This window comes from Nymphalis io, chromosome 16, assembly GCF_905147045.1.
Source record: "Nymphalis io chromosome 16, ilAglIoxx1.1, whole genome shotgun sequence".
Classification (NCBI taxonomy): Eukaryota; Metazoa; Arthropoda; class Insecta; order Lepidoptera; family Nymphalidae; genus Nymphalis; species Nymphalis io.
Window position 1 is genome coordinate 8,247,408 of NC_065903.1, and position 17,635 is coordinate 8,265,042.

At 32.5% G+C, this 17,635-nt stretch overlaps 1 protein-coding gene across 2 annotated transcripts; it reads right to left on the minus strand.

Moving 5' to 3' along the window:
- Positions 1-264: 264 nt before the first annotated feature.
- LOC126774185 (uncharacterized) lies at positions 265-14,387 on the minus strand. Of its 2 annotated transcripts, none has more exons than XM_050495587.1 (10): positions 14,119-14,387; positions 13,770-13,942; positions 12,512-12,577; positions 11,967-12,104; positions 10,885-11,148; positions 10,482-10,626; positions 3,252-3,393; positions 2,417-2,615; positions 844-982; positions 265-649 (listed from the first exon to the last, which is right to left on the minus strand). In XM_050495587.1, the coding sequence occupies exons 1-10, from the start codon at positions 14,368-14,370 to the stop codon at positions 290-292; spliced, it is 1,878 nt and encodes a 625-aa protein (XP_050351544.1). In that variant the 5' UTR covers positions 14,371-14,387; the 3' UTR covers positions 265-289. The 2 variants fall into 2 exon arrangements, with proteins under 2 accessions (XP_050351544.1, XP_050351543.1); XM_050495586.1 differs by having other exon boundaries at positions 11,967-12,107.
- Between the last annotated feature and the right edge of the window lie 3,248 nt (positions 14,388-17,635).

Sequence of the window (17,635 nt, forward strand, 5' to 3'; positions counted from 1 at the left end):
GATAGACAGACATAAGGATATGTTAATTTTTAGTAATGATTTTAATTCAATGAAATTTGCCTTTATAGAATTGGTTTATTTTAACTGATATTTGTGTAAAATATAAAATAAAATAAATATAATACAATAAACTAATATAATTATACTAAATATTCAAAAATGTGACCTACATATTCGCCTAGTGCGTTACTAAAAAAACAAACTATATTAAAATTAATGTATATAAGAACAGTTATTTTCATGCGTAACGAACGAACAAACTACTTTTACGTAAAATGTTATACAATTATTATTTGGGGGTCAAAAAAGGTTCTTCAGCTGCAGAACTCCTTTTGCTAGACTTCAAACTGCTTATTACGTTCCGAACAATGGAGTCTTCAAATATTTTATCTGACCACGACTCGGAACGTCTGTTTCGTCCAAATTCTTCTAAAGTTGGTAATCTACTTGTTCTCGGCGTTCCGAAATGTGATCTGAATGATCTAGTTCTTTTATTTTGCAAGCCCAGTAGCGAAGTCAGCAGTTTGTCCAAAGCAGCGATGTCGTTAATATTGGATCCCTTACCGCGAGGGGTCGCTACCCCAGACGCGATAACACTTGATTGGATTGACGCTGGGCTTCGAGCTTGAAGTCCAATTGTACGGATTACCTAACGGTTGAAAAAATATTAAATGAAACTTAATGATATATGTATACCTCGACAGTCGCCTAATACAGTACCTGGTTCAGCACCTAATTAAAATCGCAATTTTTTTAAACAGGAAGTTAAATTTTAGAAAATTTAGAGACTTCAAGATCCCTGTACACGAGTTCTTACAATAATTATAAGGTGTATGAGTGTACCTCGTCAGCGGTATGGCTCTGATAGCTCATTCTCTTAACTTTTCTATACGTCTCATCATCGAGTGCTTCTTGAACAGCTGCTTCCAGTTTTTCTTTAACGTCCTCATCGTTACTTTGTTGTAAGTCTTCCAATACTAACCTGGAATGTTTAATATTGTATTCACGTTAAACAGAATGAATAACTTTTATACCGTGAATTAATATCTACCTATATTTTACTTACCACAGCTGTTAATGGTAGATTTATTTAAATATATATCTACATATTTTTCAAGAGAATATTATAACCAATTATGTTCTCGTGACCGATTTTCCCGCCATGTCACTCTTTGACGGCCATTTTCCAAGGAGAGAGCGTAATAGTTATATAGGCCAATATTTTTATAAATCTAAGCCCAGATTTCAACCAAATACATCAAAATCTGCACCGGTTTAAGGTAATAACGTTTTTTCTATCACTTACTTAATATTTCACTTAACCTTCTGCCCGATTCCTTGCGGGGAAGTTTGGTCGGGTTATGTAGGATTCCTTAAACTTACAACTAGACCAACGTGGCAGTTGAAAGCTACACTAACAGCCTGTGAACATCCCGCTGCTGGGCTAAGGCCTCCTCTCCCTTTTGGGGAGAAGGTTTGGAGCTTATTCCATCACGTTACTCCAATGCGGTTTGGTGGAATACACATGTGGCAGAATTTCAGTGAAATTTGACACATGCAGGTTTCCTCACGATGTTTTTCTTCACCGTTTACGAGATGAATTATAATAACAAATTAAGCACATGAAAATTCAGTGTTGCTTGCTCGGGTTTGAACCCACGTTTATCGGTTAAGGTCACGCGTTCTTACCACTGGGCCATATCGGCTTTTGTTGAAAGCTAATATTCTCAATATTCAAATAAAGTATTTAATTTAATTCTCATATAACATCACATTAAGCCTATTATTTCGGTAATAGTAGTACTAACAAATAGTAGTACTTTTTTCGAAAATCGAAAACTGCCTTCTTATTTCCCAAAAAAAACTTCGTGTATCGAATATCGTTTAAATCAAATGCAATCACAAGTCTTCACAAGTGACCAATATTTTTTTTAAATTAATGTTTATTAGTGTAAATTTTTATCTCAATATGTGACAATAATTATACTTCAACGAGGTGTGTAGTAAATTTACCTACTCCTATAAATAAAAATATAAAGAAATATCTACGTACTCCATTTTGTCGTTAATTAAATCCGCTTTCGATATTTCTTAGTTAGTGTTAATGAAAATCGATAGACGTTCTAAGCTAGATAATGCCATCTTACTTGGCGAACATTGCATTTAGTTGAGACTAAAAATAGATTGATAGAGTATCATCATGAAAAATCCTTTTAACCTTTCTATTTGTCCTTATTTTGATGGTATATCATTTGTTTTTGTTTTTTATCAATACCGTTTATAAAAAAGAAAGATTTTAAATATTATATACCTACTAGACCGAACGAGTCATTCAATAACTTTTGTCTTTATTAGATGAAAAATCCTTTTTCAAATAAAAAGTAAACTAAAAAGTTTAATAATTAAGAGATCATACTCAGTTCGTTCATCATCTTCAGCTTTATATAAATTAGCACGGTTCGCTTCTCGCGCTACTTTGATGTCCTTCTCCCAGAATCTCCTTAAATCGGGAGTAGAGGTGTAGGGTGCCGCCACCTCCTTGATTTTAAGAAAGATGATAGCGGTTATGAATATGCAGATTACGTTCACGATGGTCAGACAACAACTCACGATTCCTGTAATTATAATTCACATTTCATAATTTTGCGATGGATCAATTCAGAATATATATCATTCGACTGAAATTGAGTTGTGTTATGGAAAAAGAGTTTGAATCATGAAATCTTAGTTTTAATTAAAAACAAACTTTTTCTATGAAGGGGAAGGAGTTGCTAAAGTGATGGAATGCTGAATAAAATGCATTTCATTCATATTCATTTTGTGACCAAATTTTTAATGTGCTTCTTATTGCGGATTGGATTTATTATAGTTAGTGTGTTTGGTTGCATTTTTTTCGCGCACCTACTACTAATAACACTTAGGTACTCAATTAGGTATGTCGAAATCATTAAGAGATGTCGACCTTTCATTTCCCTTTAAAAATTGTTTATTTTATAACATTAAATACACTTTTTTAGAGTATCTAATGGATTTATAGCAAGAACGTTTTTCACTCATCTTAAATGAAAGTCCGAAATTAATAATGTATAAAACTTATAACATTATGTAAACTTATTATAGATCATATTGTCCCTAAACATTTACATATAAGATAATAAATCCCTGACTAATTAGATACTAGAGCTTTACATAAGGTAATAGGTACAATAAAGGGCATGAACGACAAACAGTTCTTAACATGCAAATCTTACCATTAACAGCGAACTCTATAGGCATGTATTCATGGTAGAGCGGCACGTAAGATGAATTACCGTAATACGGCTCCCCTTTGATGTGGGGTATTTTCACGCCTGGATACAACAGCCATATACATGCCAGCGCCCAAAACAAACCCTGTAGATGAATGACGAACAGCTTTACGTAATGTCATGAATTTTACATGTCTACAAACTTGCATATAACCTTGTATAATGTTAGCTGTTAGCGTATTTAATGCATACTCACTTATCTCCTCGCTCAATGTCCTCGTTAGTTATTTCATTTTGAAGCGCTACTTATTTGTAATGTATATTGTAATTAATTTCCTTTATAAAGACATTGGCGCAAATCGCGAATAAAAAATAAAATAAAATCAATATTTTAGTAACGTAAGGAGTTACTCTTTTTATTACTAAAATTTCTATTGATACTATTGATTTTGGAATGTTTCTTTTTTAGTAAAGTACCTAAATAAAACATCCCACAAATATGTCCCACAGCTGGCCTAATGTCTACTCTCCTTTTTAAAAGAATGTTAGGTGTTTTTACATCACGCTCTTCATTTCGGAGTGATGGAAACAAATACGACAGATGTTCATTCGACACATTTCGGTCTCCTCACGATCATTCAATAAATGAACAACAGTTTAATAATAAAAACAAATTAAGCACATGAAAAATCAGTGCAACTTAGAACTTAACACTGTCTTGTTACGTGTCAAACTAAACATAAGTAATTTTTTATTTGATTTTGCTTTTGCTATCGTAAACGTTTTCTTTAAACATTAATCAAAATCTATGAGTATTCATCATCGTATCGTCATAAATAAATTTAAGCTTTTGTCGGACTCTCAATATGGTTTTCGTCAGGGCAAATCCACGGAGGACGCTGTTGAAGCTCTAACCTCGCACATTGTTAAGAGTCTTGACAGTGGTAAAAGGTCTTTGGCTGTATTCCTTGATTTAAAAAAAGCCTTTGATACGGTCTCTGTCCCCATTCTTGTGAAAAAGTTAGAATATTTGGGAATCAGAGATACCTCGCTGGCTCTTTTTAGGGACTACTTGAGCGACCGAACTCAAGAAGTCAAAATTGGACAGTTTGTTAGTCGTGCCTCAAAAATAACTTATGGCGTACCGCAAGGTAGTGTCTTAGGACCTACCTTGTTTCTAATTTACATTAATGATCTCTGTAATTTAAAAATAAACAATGCTAAAATATTTTCCTATGCAGACGATACCGCAATTGTTTTTACTGATACTAGTTGGACTAAAGTTAAAAATACAACAGAAAGAGGTCTCTTCACTGTCTCCTGTTGGCTGAAGTCAAATTTACTGTCTCTAAACACAACCAAAACAAACTACATGTCTTTTTCCATCTATAATCGAACCCAGCCAGATAGTAACTACAATATTACAGTTCATGTTTCCAATAGCATTAAATGTGAGGATTGTAATAACTGCTCCATGATCAAACGAGTGAACTCTTTCAAGTACCTTGGTGTGTTAATAGATCAAAGACTATCATGGGATGCACAGCTAGAAGCTATAGGATGTAGATTGCGTAAACTAATTTGGATATTTAAGATGTTACGCCACAAAGCCTCTTGGGCCTTATTACATAAAATATATAAAGCTTTGGCGCAGTCAATATTGGAATACTGTATTCCTGTATGGGGAGGAGCTGCTAAATCTGAGTTCATTGAAGTTGAGAGAGCGCAAAGGCTTTTGCTAAAAGTTATCCACTTCAAGCCATATCGCTTCTCAACGTACACGCTATATTCAATGAGCCAGATACTGACTGTCAGACAAATGTATATCCAACGTATCATTCTTAAAGCTCATAAATCATTAAAATTCATTAAATCCAGTTCATTAAACAGAAGAATAAAACATAAAATTGCTGAAACTAAGACTACTTTTGCTAGCAACCAATATATAACACGTTCTGCCTACCTTTATAATAAAATTAATAAAATTCTAAACATATATCCCGAACAATACTTTAACGTCAAACAGAAATTATTTGAATGGTTAAAAACAAAAACATACGATGACACCGAATTAATTCTGTTTCATAAAACATAATCTAATCTACTGTAATCTACACATACACCCACCTACACATACACACACACACACACACACACACACACACACAAACACACAAGTAAAATTCATTTTGATATAATGTTAGTTTACCTACTGATTGTGAGTTTTAGTATATAGTAAGATATTGTTTATTCTTTTTAAGAACATGGACAGAATTGTATGTTATGGAAGAGCGGGTCCTTCTGTCACGAGTATTATATTATACTCACTAGAGGGTCCCAACCTTTATTTGCTATGTACAACTTGATAAAGAATAAACTATTTTTTCATTTTTGTTGGAATATACAAAAATTCAAGCCTCCATAGATAATAGATTTCTCTTTCATTATATTAGTCAATCTTTCACTCATTCACATTCGCTCACCACTCATTCAATCAACGAACATCTTTACTTTGATTATTTAATATTCATTATTAAAATCATTGTCAAACAGTGCAGACGTGTCTTATTATACCTACCCCATTTCCCTTCAGGTTATGGGCCCAGGTCATGTTTAAAGTTGTTTAAATAATTAAAATTAATAGTAAAAGTGTTACTCAAATGGATACGCGAAGTAAAAGAAATATACAACAATTTAACGGTGATCGCTATAGTACTTAGAAGTTTCGTATAAGGTCACTACTAGAAGAAATGCAGTTATTGCCTGTTATTGACGAAGAACCACCACCAATACCAGATAATGAGTGGATTAAGAAGAATATGCTAGCAAAAGGTACGATTGTAGATTACTTGGGTGACACATTTTTAAGCTTTGCAAGAGGTTCTTCTACTGCAAAATCCATAATGGCCGAGCTAGACAAAGTATATGAGCGGAGGAGCTTAGCGACTCAATTGGCTTTACGTAAACAGTTACTTAATATGAAACTACAGCCAGATGTGACACTATTCGAACATTTTAACAATTTCGATAATATCATTACCGAATTAATATCGGCTGGTGCAAAATTGGATGAGATGGATAAAATATCACATTTACTTTTAACTCTACCCACATCATACGATGGTGTTATAACGGCGCTGGAAACACTTGGAGAGGAACAATTGCATCTATCTTTTGTAAAAACTCGTCTTCTAGATCAAGAAGTCAAACTAAAGAATACCACGACGACAGAACTCAAAGTTTTACATACATCAACGAATACATTCAAATCGCAGAACAAAATTGGATTCGATAAAAAGAAATTATATAATTATTATAAAAAGAAGTCATACACCGGAAATTCATCATATAAAATTTCAAAATTATATTGTGATCATTGTGGACGACGAAATCATATGAAGAAGGATTGTCGATTTTTCAAAAAGTTACAACAAAATGGAGGTAGTAGCGGCAGTAAAACAGCAGCTGCGAGCGCTTTGCAAATCAGAAACGATAACGAGGACAGTTTCGCATTTATGTTTTCAACGTGTAAGTTGTCAAATTCTTATAAATATCATATTAATAATATTGTTTTCATTTTAGATTCGGGCGCAACTGACCACGTTGTAAATAGTAAGGAATTATTTTCTTCCTACTCAGAGTTCACAATACCGATTAAAATTGGTATAGCTAAGAACAATGAAAGCATTCAAGCGTTTGGTAAAGGTACAATAAATGTCACTACTAATTTAGGTTTTCAAGGGACGATTAATAATGTATTATATGCGCCGGACGTGCCATGTAATTTAATATCTGTATATCGTATTCAACAAGCAGGTATGGTTGTTATATTTAAAAATAACAGTGTTTATATTAACGATAGTATCAAGTGTTTAGTGTGGAGTGTTATCAGTAATAATTTATTTAAATTAGTTTTTCAAGTTCATACGCGATCTCAACATATTTTAAATTTGTCTCAAACTTCTACATCTTACGATCTATGGCATAAGCGTCTAGGTCACTTAAACAAAAATAAATTTAACATTCTAAAAAACTTAATTGATGATAGTTACCTAATTAATGATATTATGCCTAATGATACATTATGTGAGTCTTGCATACTTGGTAAACAGTCGCGGTTGCCCTTTGCAAAATCAAAAGATAAATCAGTTAGAAATAGGCCACTTTTTATAGTTCATTCCGATATTTGTGGTCCTATTACACCACCTACATTTGATGATAAAAATTATTTTATTACTTTTATTGACGATTTTACTCATTATACAGTAACGTATTTGATGCATTCTAAATCTGAAGCATATAAATATATGAAAGACTACGTAACAAAATGTGAAAATTTATTTAATTCTAAAGTTGTTAATTTATATTGCGATAATGGCCGAGAGTATCTTTCAAACGAATTCAAAGAATTTTGTGTTGACAAAGGGATAATGTATCATTTAACGGTTCCTTACACCCCACAACAAAATGGTGTATCAGAAAGAATGAATCGTACATTAACCGAAATGGCTCGAACATTGGTTACAAGTGCGAAATTAAATAAAATATTTTGGGGTGAAGCTGTTTTAACAGCTACTTATTTAATTAACCTACTACCCACTAAAACTCTGATAAATAAAACACCATACGAAATGTGGCATGGTAAAAGGCCGAAAATAAATCATTTAAAAATGTTTGGATCTACTGCATACGTTCATAACAAAGCTAGAAAAACTAAATTTGATGAGAAATCTTTCAAGTCAATATTGATCGGTTACGATGCAAACGGTTATAGATTATTCAATATCGAAAATAATCAAGTTTTTATAGCTCGCGATGTTATTTTTGACGAGTTAAACTTTGAAAAATCACGCCCTACACGTTGCAGTAGTGACAACATTGAAACCCTTTCAAAATTTAGTAAGCCCGAAATTGATTTGGCAAAGCTAAAAATAGATCAACAACAAGATTCTTTGAATGACAATTCGTTGGACGGTCAATCGAATACCACTAATTTAAGACGTAGCGAAAGAATTCGAGAATTACCCCCAAAGAATTATAAGCAAATGCACGATCCTGATTTATTTTTATCTCTTTTTAATGATACGCAATCTTTACCTACATCATATAAGAATATTTTCGATAGGCACGATTCTGATAAGTGGTTGAACGCTATACAGGATGAAATTGAGTCGCTTCGAAGCAACCAAACGTGGACATTAGTCATTAGACCGAAAAATGTTAATATTATAAGTTGCAAGTGGGTATTTACAATTAAAAATAATGAATTTGGCGAACCTACACGTTATAAAGCTCGGTTGGTTGCTCGAGGTTTCACTCAAGAGTATTTACAAGACTATCAAGAAACGTTCGCACCAGTGGCTCGGATAACTACTTTTAGATTTACATTAACACTGGCAAATCAGTTTGGTTTACATTTACACCACATGGACGTTAAAACCGCGTTTCTAAATGGTATATTGAAAGAAAATATTTATATGGAAGTACCGGAAGGTATTTTAGCAAGTAATAACCAGGTTTGTAAATTGAATAAAACATTATATGGCCTAAAGCCAGGTGTTGGTATGATACATATTAGATAAAAATTGTATAGATAAAAACGTGTATATAGTTCTGTACGTTGATGATTTAATTATTACTACTAAAATAGTAATTTATTGCAAGCGTTTAAAAACAGTTTAATGCAAAAATTTCAAATGACTGATTTGAAGGACTTCAAACTATTTCTTGGTATTAGAATTCAAAGAACAACTAATACAATTTCTTTAGATCAAACAACATATTTGCAAAATGTTCTAAATAAATTTTCTATGAAAGATTGTAATCCATCTAATTCACCTTTTCCTTCTAAAATCAATTTTGTAGCTTTAAATTCAGACACTCACTATGATGCACCTTGTAAAAATGTTATAGGATGCCTTATGTATGCAATGCTTTGCACAAGGCCAGATATTTGTGCTTGTATTAATATATTAAGTAGATATCAATCTAAAAATAACGAAGAGTTGTGGAAATATTTAAAACATCTCTTACGATACATTAAAGGTACAATTAATTTAAAATTGGTTTATAAAAAATCTGAATATAAAGAGATAATAAGTGGGTATGCAGATTCCGACTGGGGAGGTGACGAGAACGACAGAAAAAGTACAACTGGCTATTTGTTTAAGGCCTTTAATAATTGTACAATTTCGTGAACCACACGAAAACAAAATACTGTCGCCGTCTCTTCAACGGAAGCTGAATACATGGCTCTCTTTGAGGCTGTGAGAGAAGCAGTCTGGATAAGGTCATTGTTAAATAGTATTTCTATACAAATAACAGAGTCTATTGTAATATTTGAAGACAATAATAGTTGTATATGTATTGCCAATAACCCCACAAATCACAAAAAATCTAAGCACATAGATATAAAATATCATTTTATTAGGGAACAAATCGCTAATCAAATAATAAAGCTAGAACCTATTTCCACAGGAAATCGACTAGCTGACATGTTCACAAAAGCGATACCCTCCAAGAGATTTATAGAATTAAGAAAGAATTTAAATTTGTTTTGAAAAATAATTCATGTTTTGTGTTAATCAAGTAAATGAAGGAATGAGTTTATTTAATAAAAAAAATAAAAAAAAACTATGGTTTATGTAACTAAATAGTTAGTATTTTATTTGTAAGAATGAGTAATGAAAGAAATTATGTTATGGTATTGTAAACTTGTATTTTTGAGGGGGACTGTTGGAATATACAAAAATTCAAGCCTCCATAGATAATAGATTTCTTTCATTATATTATTCAATCTTTCACTCATTCACATTCGCTCACCACTCATTCAATCAACGAACATCTTTACTTTGATTATTTAATATTCATTATTAAAATCATTGTCAAACAGTGCAGACGTGTCTTATTATACCTACCCCATTTCCCTTCAATTTTCATTTTCATTTTCATTTCATCATCGCGAGAACATAAATAAACATCATAAACCTATACAAAATTAAATAGGTAACAGCCTGTGAATGTCCCACTGCTGGCTGGCTAAGGCCTCCTCTCCCTTTTTGAGGAGAAGGTTTGGAGCTTATTCCACCACGCTGCTCCAATGCGGGTTGGTGGAATACACGTGGCAGAATTTCAGTGAAATTAGACACATGCAGGTTTCCTCGCGATGTTTTCCTTCACCATAAAGCACGTTTTTTTTTAATTTATTTATTTATAAATTAAATATATACTTACGCAATTAACAACCGGAGGTAACAGGGAAGCTGAAATTGCTATCCCTATTAAAGGTCCAGCACTGCCTTGCAAAAGAGCGAGGGCCACACCCGTTCCTGAGGTCAAAGCCCAGAGCACGCCCATCCACAACGACCGGACATTTCCTCTAAAAAAGAAATATTAGTAATATAGGTATGTAGATATTTTCTGGTACAAGAAGATAAATTACATTTAGGTTTCAGCATTTGAAGCAACATTTAATGGTGCAACTCGCTTCGGTGAGTAATTGTGTGAGTTTTTCCAAATAATTAATGATTGTTTGATGATTAGTGGATATTTGAGAGTTTAAACCAAGGAATATTTTGAAAATATTATGATTTATGCTTACATATGAAAAAAAGCGTTTTTTAATTACAATGTGTACCTTGACTTCATTTCTTCTGTTGGCCAATCTCCAAAACCCCAAGGCATTTCGGTGGTGCCCAAAATTAAGCCGAAAAAAAATCCAAATAAGAGGGATAGAAACATCCCCAGAACCAAGCTTTCGAAACCGCTTCGAACCAAGCTTCTATCAGAGATGATAGTACCAAACGTTATTGACATCACTGGTCCCATAAGAGGTGAGACTAACATGGCTGCCACTATATTCGATGCATTGTTTTCGACAAGGCCCAGAGCCGCTAAGGAACTGTAAAAAAATAAACAAAATATTAGTATTAAATTTAAAAAAAAGTAAAGTATAGCTTTCTCTCTTCTTGAGAAGGTTTGGAGCTGATTCACGGTTCAGTGCGAGTAACTGGATATTCTTATTTCCGAATAATATTCAGGTTTCGGTGAGATATTTTTCTTCACCGGACGAGTTAAATTATTATAAACTGTGTATTAATACAAATTAAGAATATGAAAAATTAGCGGTGCTTCCACGGATTAGAACCTTCTATTTTCGATAAAATTGACGGGTTATATTCACTGAGCCATCTCGGCCCTGAAAAATAAATGAATAAAAAGGAAACAGTAGGTAATAAGTACAATAATAAAAAAATATATTTTATAGTTCTAGGGTAGCAATATTTGTATAGCCAATAAAATAAATCAAAACCAATATTCCTTTTGTAAAATTTAAATCAACCATTTTTTATAAAAATTTGAATACAAAACTGTATACATCGAATGAAACACTGTTCCACATTTTGAATCCTGCTATGTACCTTTAGCCGCTACATTACGGAGCGCATGTTCGCTCTACAAATCCTAAGCCCCTATTTTGTTACAATTTCGTATGTTACATCTCGATGCTCTGACAAAACTGTGATAAAAAGCTAAATTATTTAGATTTGCAATTATTTCGTATATACAACCACATTGTTGTATATACGGTTGATGTTATCTCAATACTTTTTTGAATAAATTTTTTTTAATTTAAATAGACTCAATATATCCTTAGGGTTGAATTTTTTTGTAATGTAATATTTAAGTTTTAGCTCACGTAGGTACTTCAATACTTACTCGGCAGTTATAATAAGCGTAAGATAGTCAAACGATAGCTCTCCACCGCCTCGGACGCCGTCTACAACTTGCTTGACTGTCAGTTTTGACCTAATTGACTCAACGAAACTGCGCCATCGTTTTGCTTCTTCACTTTTTCTTCTTGTTCGAGTTTTTGAAAAAAAATTAACAACGACAAATATTTTATTAGTGATTATTTTAGATAATAAATTTATATATTACAGTGATTTGAATATAACTTTTAAAATTTCAATTCTCTATAATAGACGCTGTCGTCCATGCCTTGGGTATATTTATTTTTATTTTTTGATTTAATTTAGTAGTTGAGACTATTTTCAGCATCTCAATTGACATATCATTCATTCATTTACATTCTACAAATTAAAAAAATTACTACAAAATTACATGGGTTTCCTATCCAAGCTGTATAATTAGTCGCAAGCAATAAAATATGATATTATTTTTGACCTTGGGAAGTTTCTCTTACACTTGAATGCAAATAGTAAGAAATTATAACAAATAATTTACAGGGTAAAGTAACTTACAGCATTGCGTCATCATCATCAAGAGTAAATTCAATCGCCGCATGCACCACATTACAAGGTAGAACGCTAAAACAATAAAAGTCTTAACTTTCTGTACAACATTTAGTAAAGAAGGATTGTAACACTAATTAATCAATTTTAAAGCTTATGTTAAGAAACCAAATTAATGGACAAGGCATATTTTAAGGTCGCTCAGCGACCTATGGAGAGGGTTATGCTCGGAGTTTCTCTGAAGGACCGAAACTCAAATGTGGTGATCCGACAGAGAACCAAAGTTATCGACATAGCCCAAAGGATTAGTAAGCTGAAGTGGCAGTGGGCTGGACAAATGTCGCAGAACCGACAACCGTTGGAGTAGACGTGTTCTGAAGTGGAGACCACGTCTCGGCAAACGTAGCGTAGGACGTCCTTCCGGCTAGGTGGAGTGATGATATTCGCAAAGAGGCTGGCAGCGGATGGATATTGAGAGCTGAGGATCGAGCTCAGTGACGTGACATTTGAGAGACCTATGTCCAGCAGTGGATGACGAAGGGTTGATGATCATAATGATGATATTTATATTATGTCATTTGTTTCTAATAAAAAGATCTGTCTCTTGTCGAATTTGGTCGGAAGAACCTACATGCGGAACCAATATCCTAGACTGTACTGTACACCGGGGACTTTTACGTTCAATTTAATGTTGTGAATAAGATATTTCATAGTGCCTTCTTGAATAAAGTGCATAACAGTATAACTGAGAGTCCATAAAAAATATTAAATTCAGCGTAAGATATTTCATTTTACACAAAAATCATCTTAATTAAAATCTCTCTTACCTAAGTATTCAAAATTTATTTATCTGTCTGAATATCGAGGCTCTACGAGTATGTTGCAGCGGAAGTGGAAGTTCTAATTTTCTAAATTGCTTAATAATATTACTTGTATTATAACCTTTAATGTAATTAATCTTCCCCTGTACCCATTTATTTAATCCATTTAAACGTATCTATCTGTGTAACGGTTTATATATCTGTAGATGATTATTTTATAAAAATAAAAAATACAATTATTACTATATTTTTAGTTTGTCTTCGTAAATATTTTATTTAAAGTATTGTTATAATTAATATTCTGTAAAATAAATGAAATTTTACGATAAGTGTAAACACTAATTTTCATATTTCAAAATCCACGTGATGTTGTTTCAGCTAATTTTTTTTTAGTTTTTAATGTTAGTTCTTCTAGTATTTGTTTTTAAGTCATTTTAAAAACTGACCTGACTATAGATTTACTTCGAACGCCAATTCCTAGTTGCGTGAGACAATGTAGCATGGTCTCGCATGGGTCCCCAGTGGCTAGAGGAAAAACGACCTCGTAGTAATTACCTAATTTGTCGCTCAACCATACTGCTTGTTCGACATTTAGTTTTCTTAACAATTCTTCCAAAATCTACAATATCAAAAGATCGATTAAGCACGCTGACAATGATTTATTAAGTGTAAACAAAACGAAAACCTTAAACTTTAATGAGAAATCAAATAATGCATAAACCAATTTTGATCTAAGATAATCTTTAATATAATAATAATTTTGTAGCCAGATGATATTTAGCTTTATCTACTTACGCTTTCCATTGTGATAAACTCATTGTCTTCGTTAATGTTTTCCAATTTAGGATTAAAGCTTTCGTTATAGTAGCTCTGTGTCAAATGTATGGGAAGGCTTTTCCCTTTTTTATTACGAAGCTCTACTTCCAAGCGACACTTTTCGAACGACGCGTCGTCTATCGGAAGCATTTCCTTCGGCTTACCGAATTTAAGAATATGTTCATAGTTACTGGAAGGAATATATATTATGAATATGACACCAGAAGGCATTTCTAGTTTTTTTTGTCTGTACAGATCTATCCTCAGGGATGTTCTGTCGTCTATGATTGTTTCAAATTGTCAACTGCGGACTTGAGTGTCTCGGACACTTAATACAGCACTGTTAATTTAATTGTGAATCAATTACGATATTGCTAATATGTCAAACGTTCTTACCGTGTGTTTGTTAACAGAATATATGTTTTATTACATAAAATAATATCAATATAAATATTTTTTTTAATCCGTTTTTTAAATTGCGTTCCTGTAAGCATTTTATAAAACCTTAAAAACGAATGAAATTTTGTACTTATACTAGATTTTATCGTCATAAACAACAAATGTGTGCTCAAAATTTAAGCACTATCAGCTGCGGCTTTTTTATTCTATTAAAACATGTAAATCATGATTTTATAAAGCCACAAAAAAGCTGAGTGGTTAGAATGCGTGAAACTTATACGCGATGATCGCCGATTCAAACACAGGCAAGCACCACTGCATTGTCATGTGCTTAAATTGCGTTTATAAATTCATCATTCATGCTCGGCGGTTCACTCACATGTGTGTCCACCACCACCACCACCAACCCGCGTTGGAGCAGCGAGGTGATATTGTTTTTCTTTTTAAATATGTTGCAAAGATTAAATAAACTTAATCAATTTATTCCGATAATAAGCGTCTATTGTAAATGAACACGTGGATCTAAGGTGAACAAGACAGAAATATATACAATAATTATGAGCGTACAGTGCGTAGCACCAAACATACATGCTTTTAATAGCTTGTTTAGGTATTACAGGCAAGTTGTTAAGCCACGAATGTAATCAATATGTCTGTTAGGTCGTACGTCAAAGGTAACGTGAAACTAAAGTACGAAGATAGTTTTCAGGTATCTTGAGAAAATCTTTCTAGTTTCGATATTTTATTTTACATATAATTATGTTACTACTAGCCGACGACATTATATAGTTATATATAAAATACCTAAGATTTTTTTAAATAAACGTATCTTTTTGCTAGTGCACGCTTTTGCGATATTTGTTTAAATTAAGAGACTTTGAAACCATTTGATCTATTACCATGAGACAACTCTTTTGACACTCGCCACTTGATGGCGCGATGCACATTAACTTCTAAACCTTTCAAATCGTCATAAAAATGGATATCTTTACAAAGGAAAGACAACGTATGGTTTTGCTATTATTAACCCTTTACATGCAAATTAATTTGGCAGTCCTGATAATCTGTTATTTGATCACAAAACTAGTTTAATTGTATTTACGACAAGTCAATTCTACGTTGCCCCTTGTTATATTTATTGAGTTTTTTTGTATTTTAAATTTATGTAATTTTATTGTTTAAAAGTTTTTTTTATTAAGTTATATAGTTCTCAAATGCATATGTATTACATATAGTATATATCAATAAACAGCAAACAAACAATGGTGTATAAATTTAGTCTTTATAGTTACTTTTGCTACCAAATTTTTGAATTATATCTTGTGATTACCGCTGGAACTTATACAGTTTATACAAAAACAAAAGTTTAGTTATCTCTTCGGTAGCATTTTCCCTATTTTTGGCAGAAGAGTGTGAAAATTGGCTATTAACCTGTCGACTGGGAAAGGTGTGAAGCGCGGATTAGTGACTTTAAAGTTGAAACTACTTCTAAATCCCGCCATGTTCTCAATCACCCTCAGTAATTGGATTTGTTCAGTACGTTTTTATTGGATTGGTGTCGAGGATCAATTTTAAAACTCCAGTTACGGAACGTAATATTTTTTCTTCAAAGTCAGTAAATAGTAATTACATTTATTGTAAATATTCGATATTTCTTCATTATATTTTGAATGGAAGTATAAGACCGATTCCGAAACTGAACGAACTGTCATTGCCCGACCCGCGTCTTGAGCCTAGGACCTCGGGGTGTGGAGCCTTATAAACTAGCTACTAAATTACTGGACTATCAAAGCAATATTTTACATTTAAACAACCATATTTTACACAATATATTTGAATGATTTTTAAAGAAATAGATATTGTTTTTAAACACTAGAAGTAAAGATAAGCTTATAATATCAAGTTTCCGGCTTCGCTATGTCAATACATCCTGCCTGGGGTTTGGTATTCATTTCATTTATAATGTAATAGTATTTACGAGATAAATCTCGCAGATACTATTACATTATACTGGATTGTTTGATAATTTGAAGAAAAAAATATTCATTTTAATACTGCTGAGGGCTAGTTAATTATTCGTCCAGTGGAATTACAATTTAACAGGGAGATGAACCATTCCACGCGGTTTTAATTTGTACAGTAGCTATTTTTAATTTCTATATGTGTTTACTTATTTATTTATGTAAATATTTCTTATGTACATAATCATATTCATTTTCTCAGTATTTTAGAAAATCATCGGCACATAGTTTAAGTAGAAAACGGAGTAATGAGATTCGTACAAGAGCCATTGTCAACTTTGAATTAGCGATGCTATATGGGCCGGATACAATTAATTTGATTGACACGTTGATAAAAGAGAGGGCTTGTCAGCGAAACTAGGCATATTTTTTTTAGTTCTATGTTACATACATACATAATATACATACATAGTACTGTACATGTATCTGTGTATGTATAATATAAAATTCCTTCATAATCCGTCCAGTCATTTAATCGTATATTCCAATCGAATTTCGGCCGACGTCATTCTCAACGGAGACTGTGTCAATCACGCACGACGTATTATAATGCTCGAGTGCGTGACGCACACAATGGCTTTCTTTGAACTCCTTCCTATCACAGTCTAATATCCACTTACGCAATACTCAAGATTCTTCAAGAGAAAATTTCTAAGTACTAGCAACTACTAAAAACTTTTTGATAGGAAAACTCTAAACGAATATAATAACATACTTTCATCAAAACGAAACCTGAGTTTAAGGCCTCAAGTTCTTCTTTTCTGCAACTTACAATAAAAAGAAATATTATCTGAACCCAAATTGACTCTTATGTTATTTTAATGATATATGCAATTTTTTTCAATAACAAAAGAGAATTAAATACATGTTATTGGATAACTTCATTTTTTCTAGAATGTTGTTCTAATTCGAATAAAATTTCAAATCGATTTCTTCAACACGACTAGGTCATTCGATTTGATTGATCACCTGTACTGAGTCATCGAATAAATTTATAATTCAAGCGAGCTCATTTCAGATTGCATCGTAAGGTTTTATATTTGGTAGAATATTTTATTATGCATCTTGACTATTAC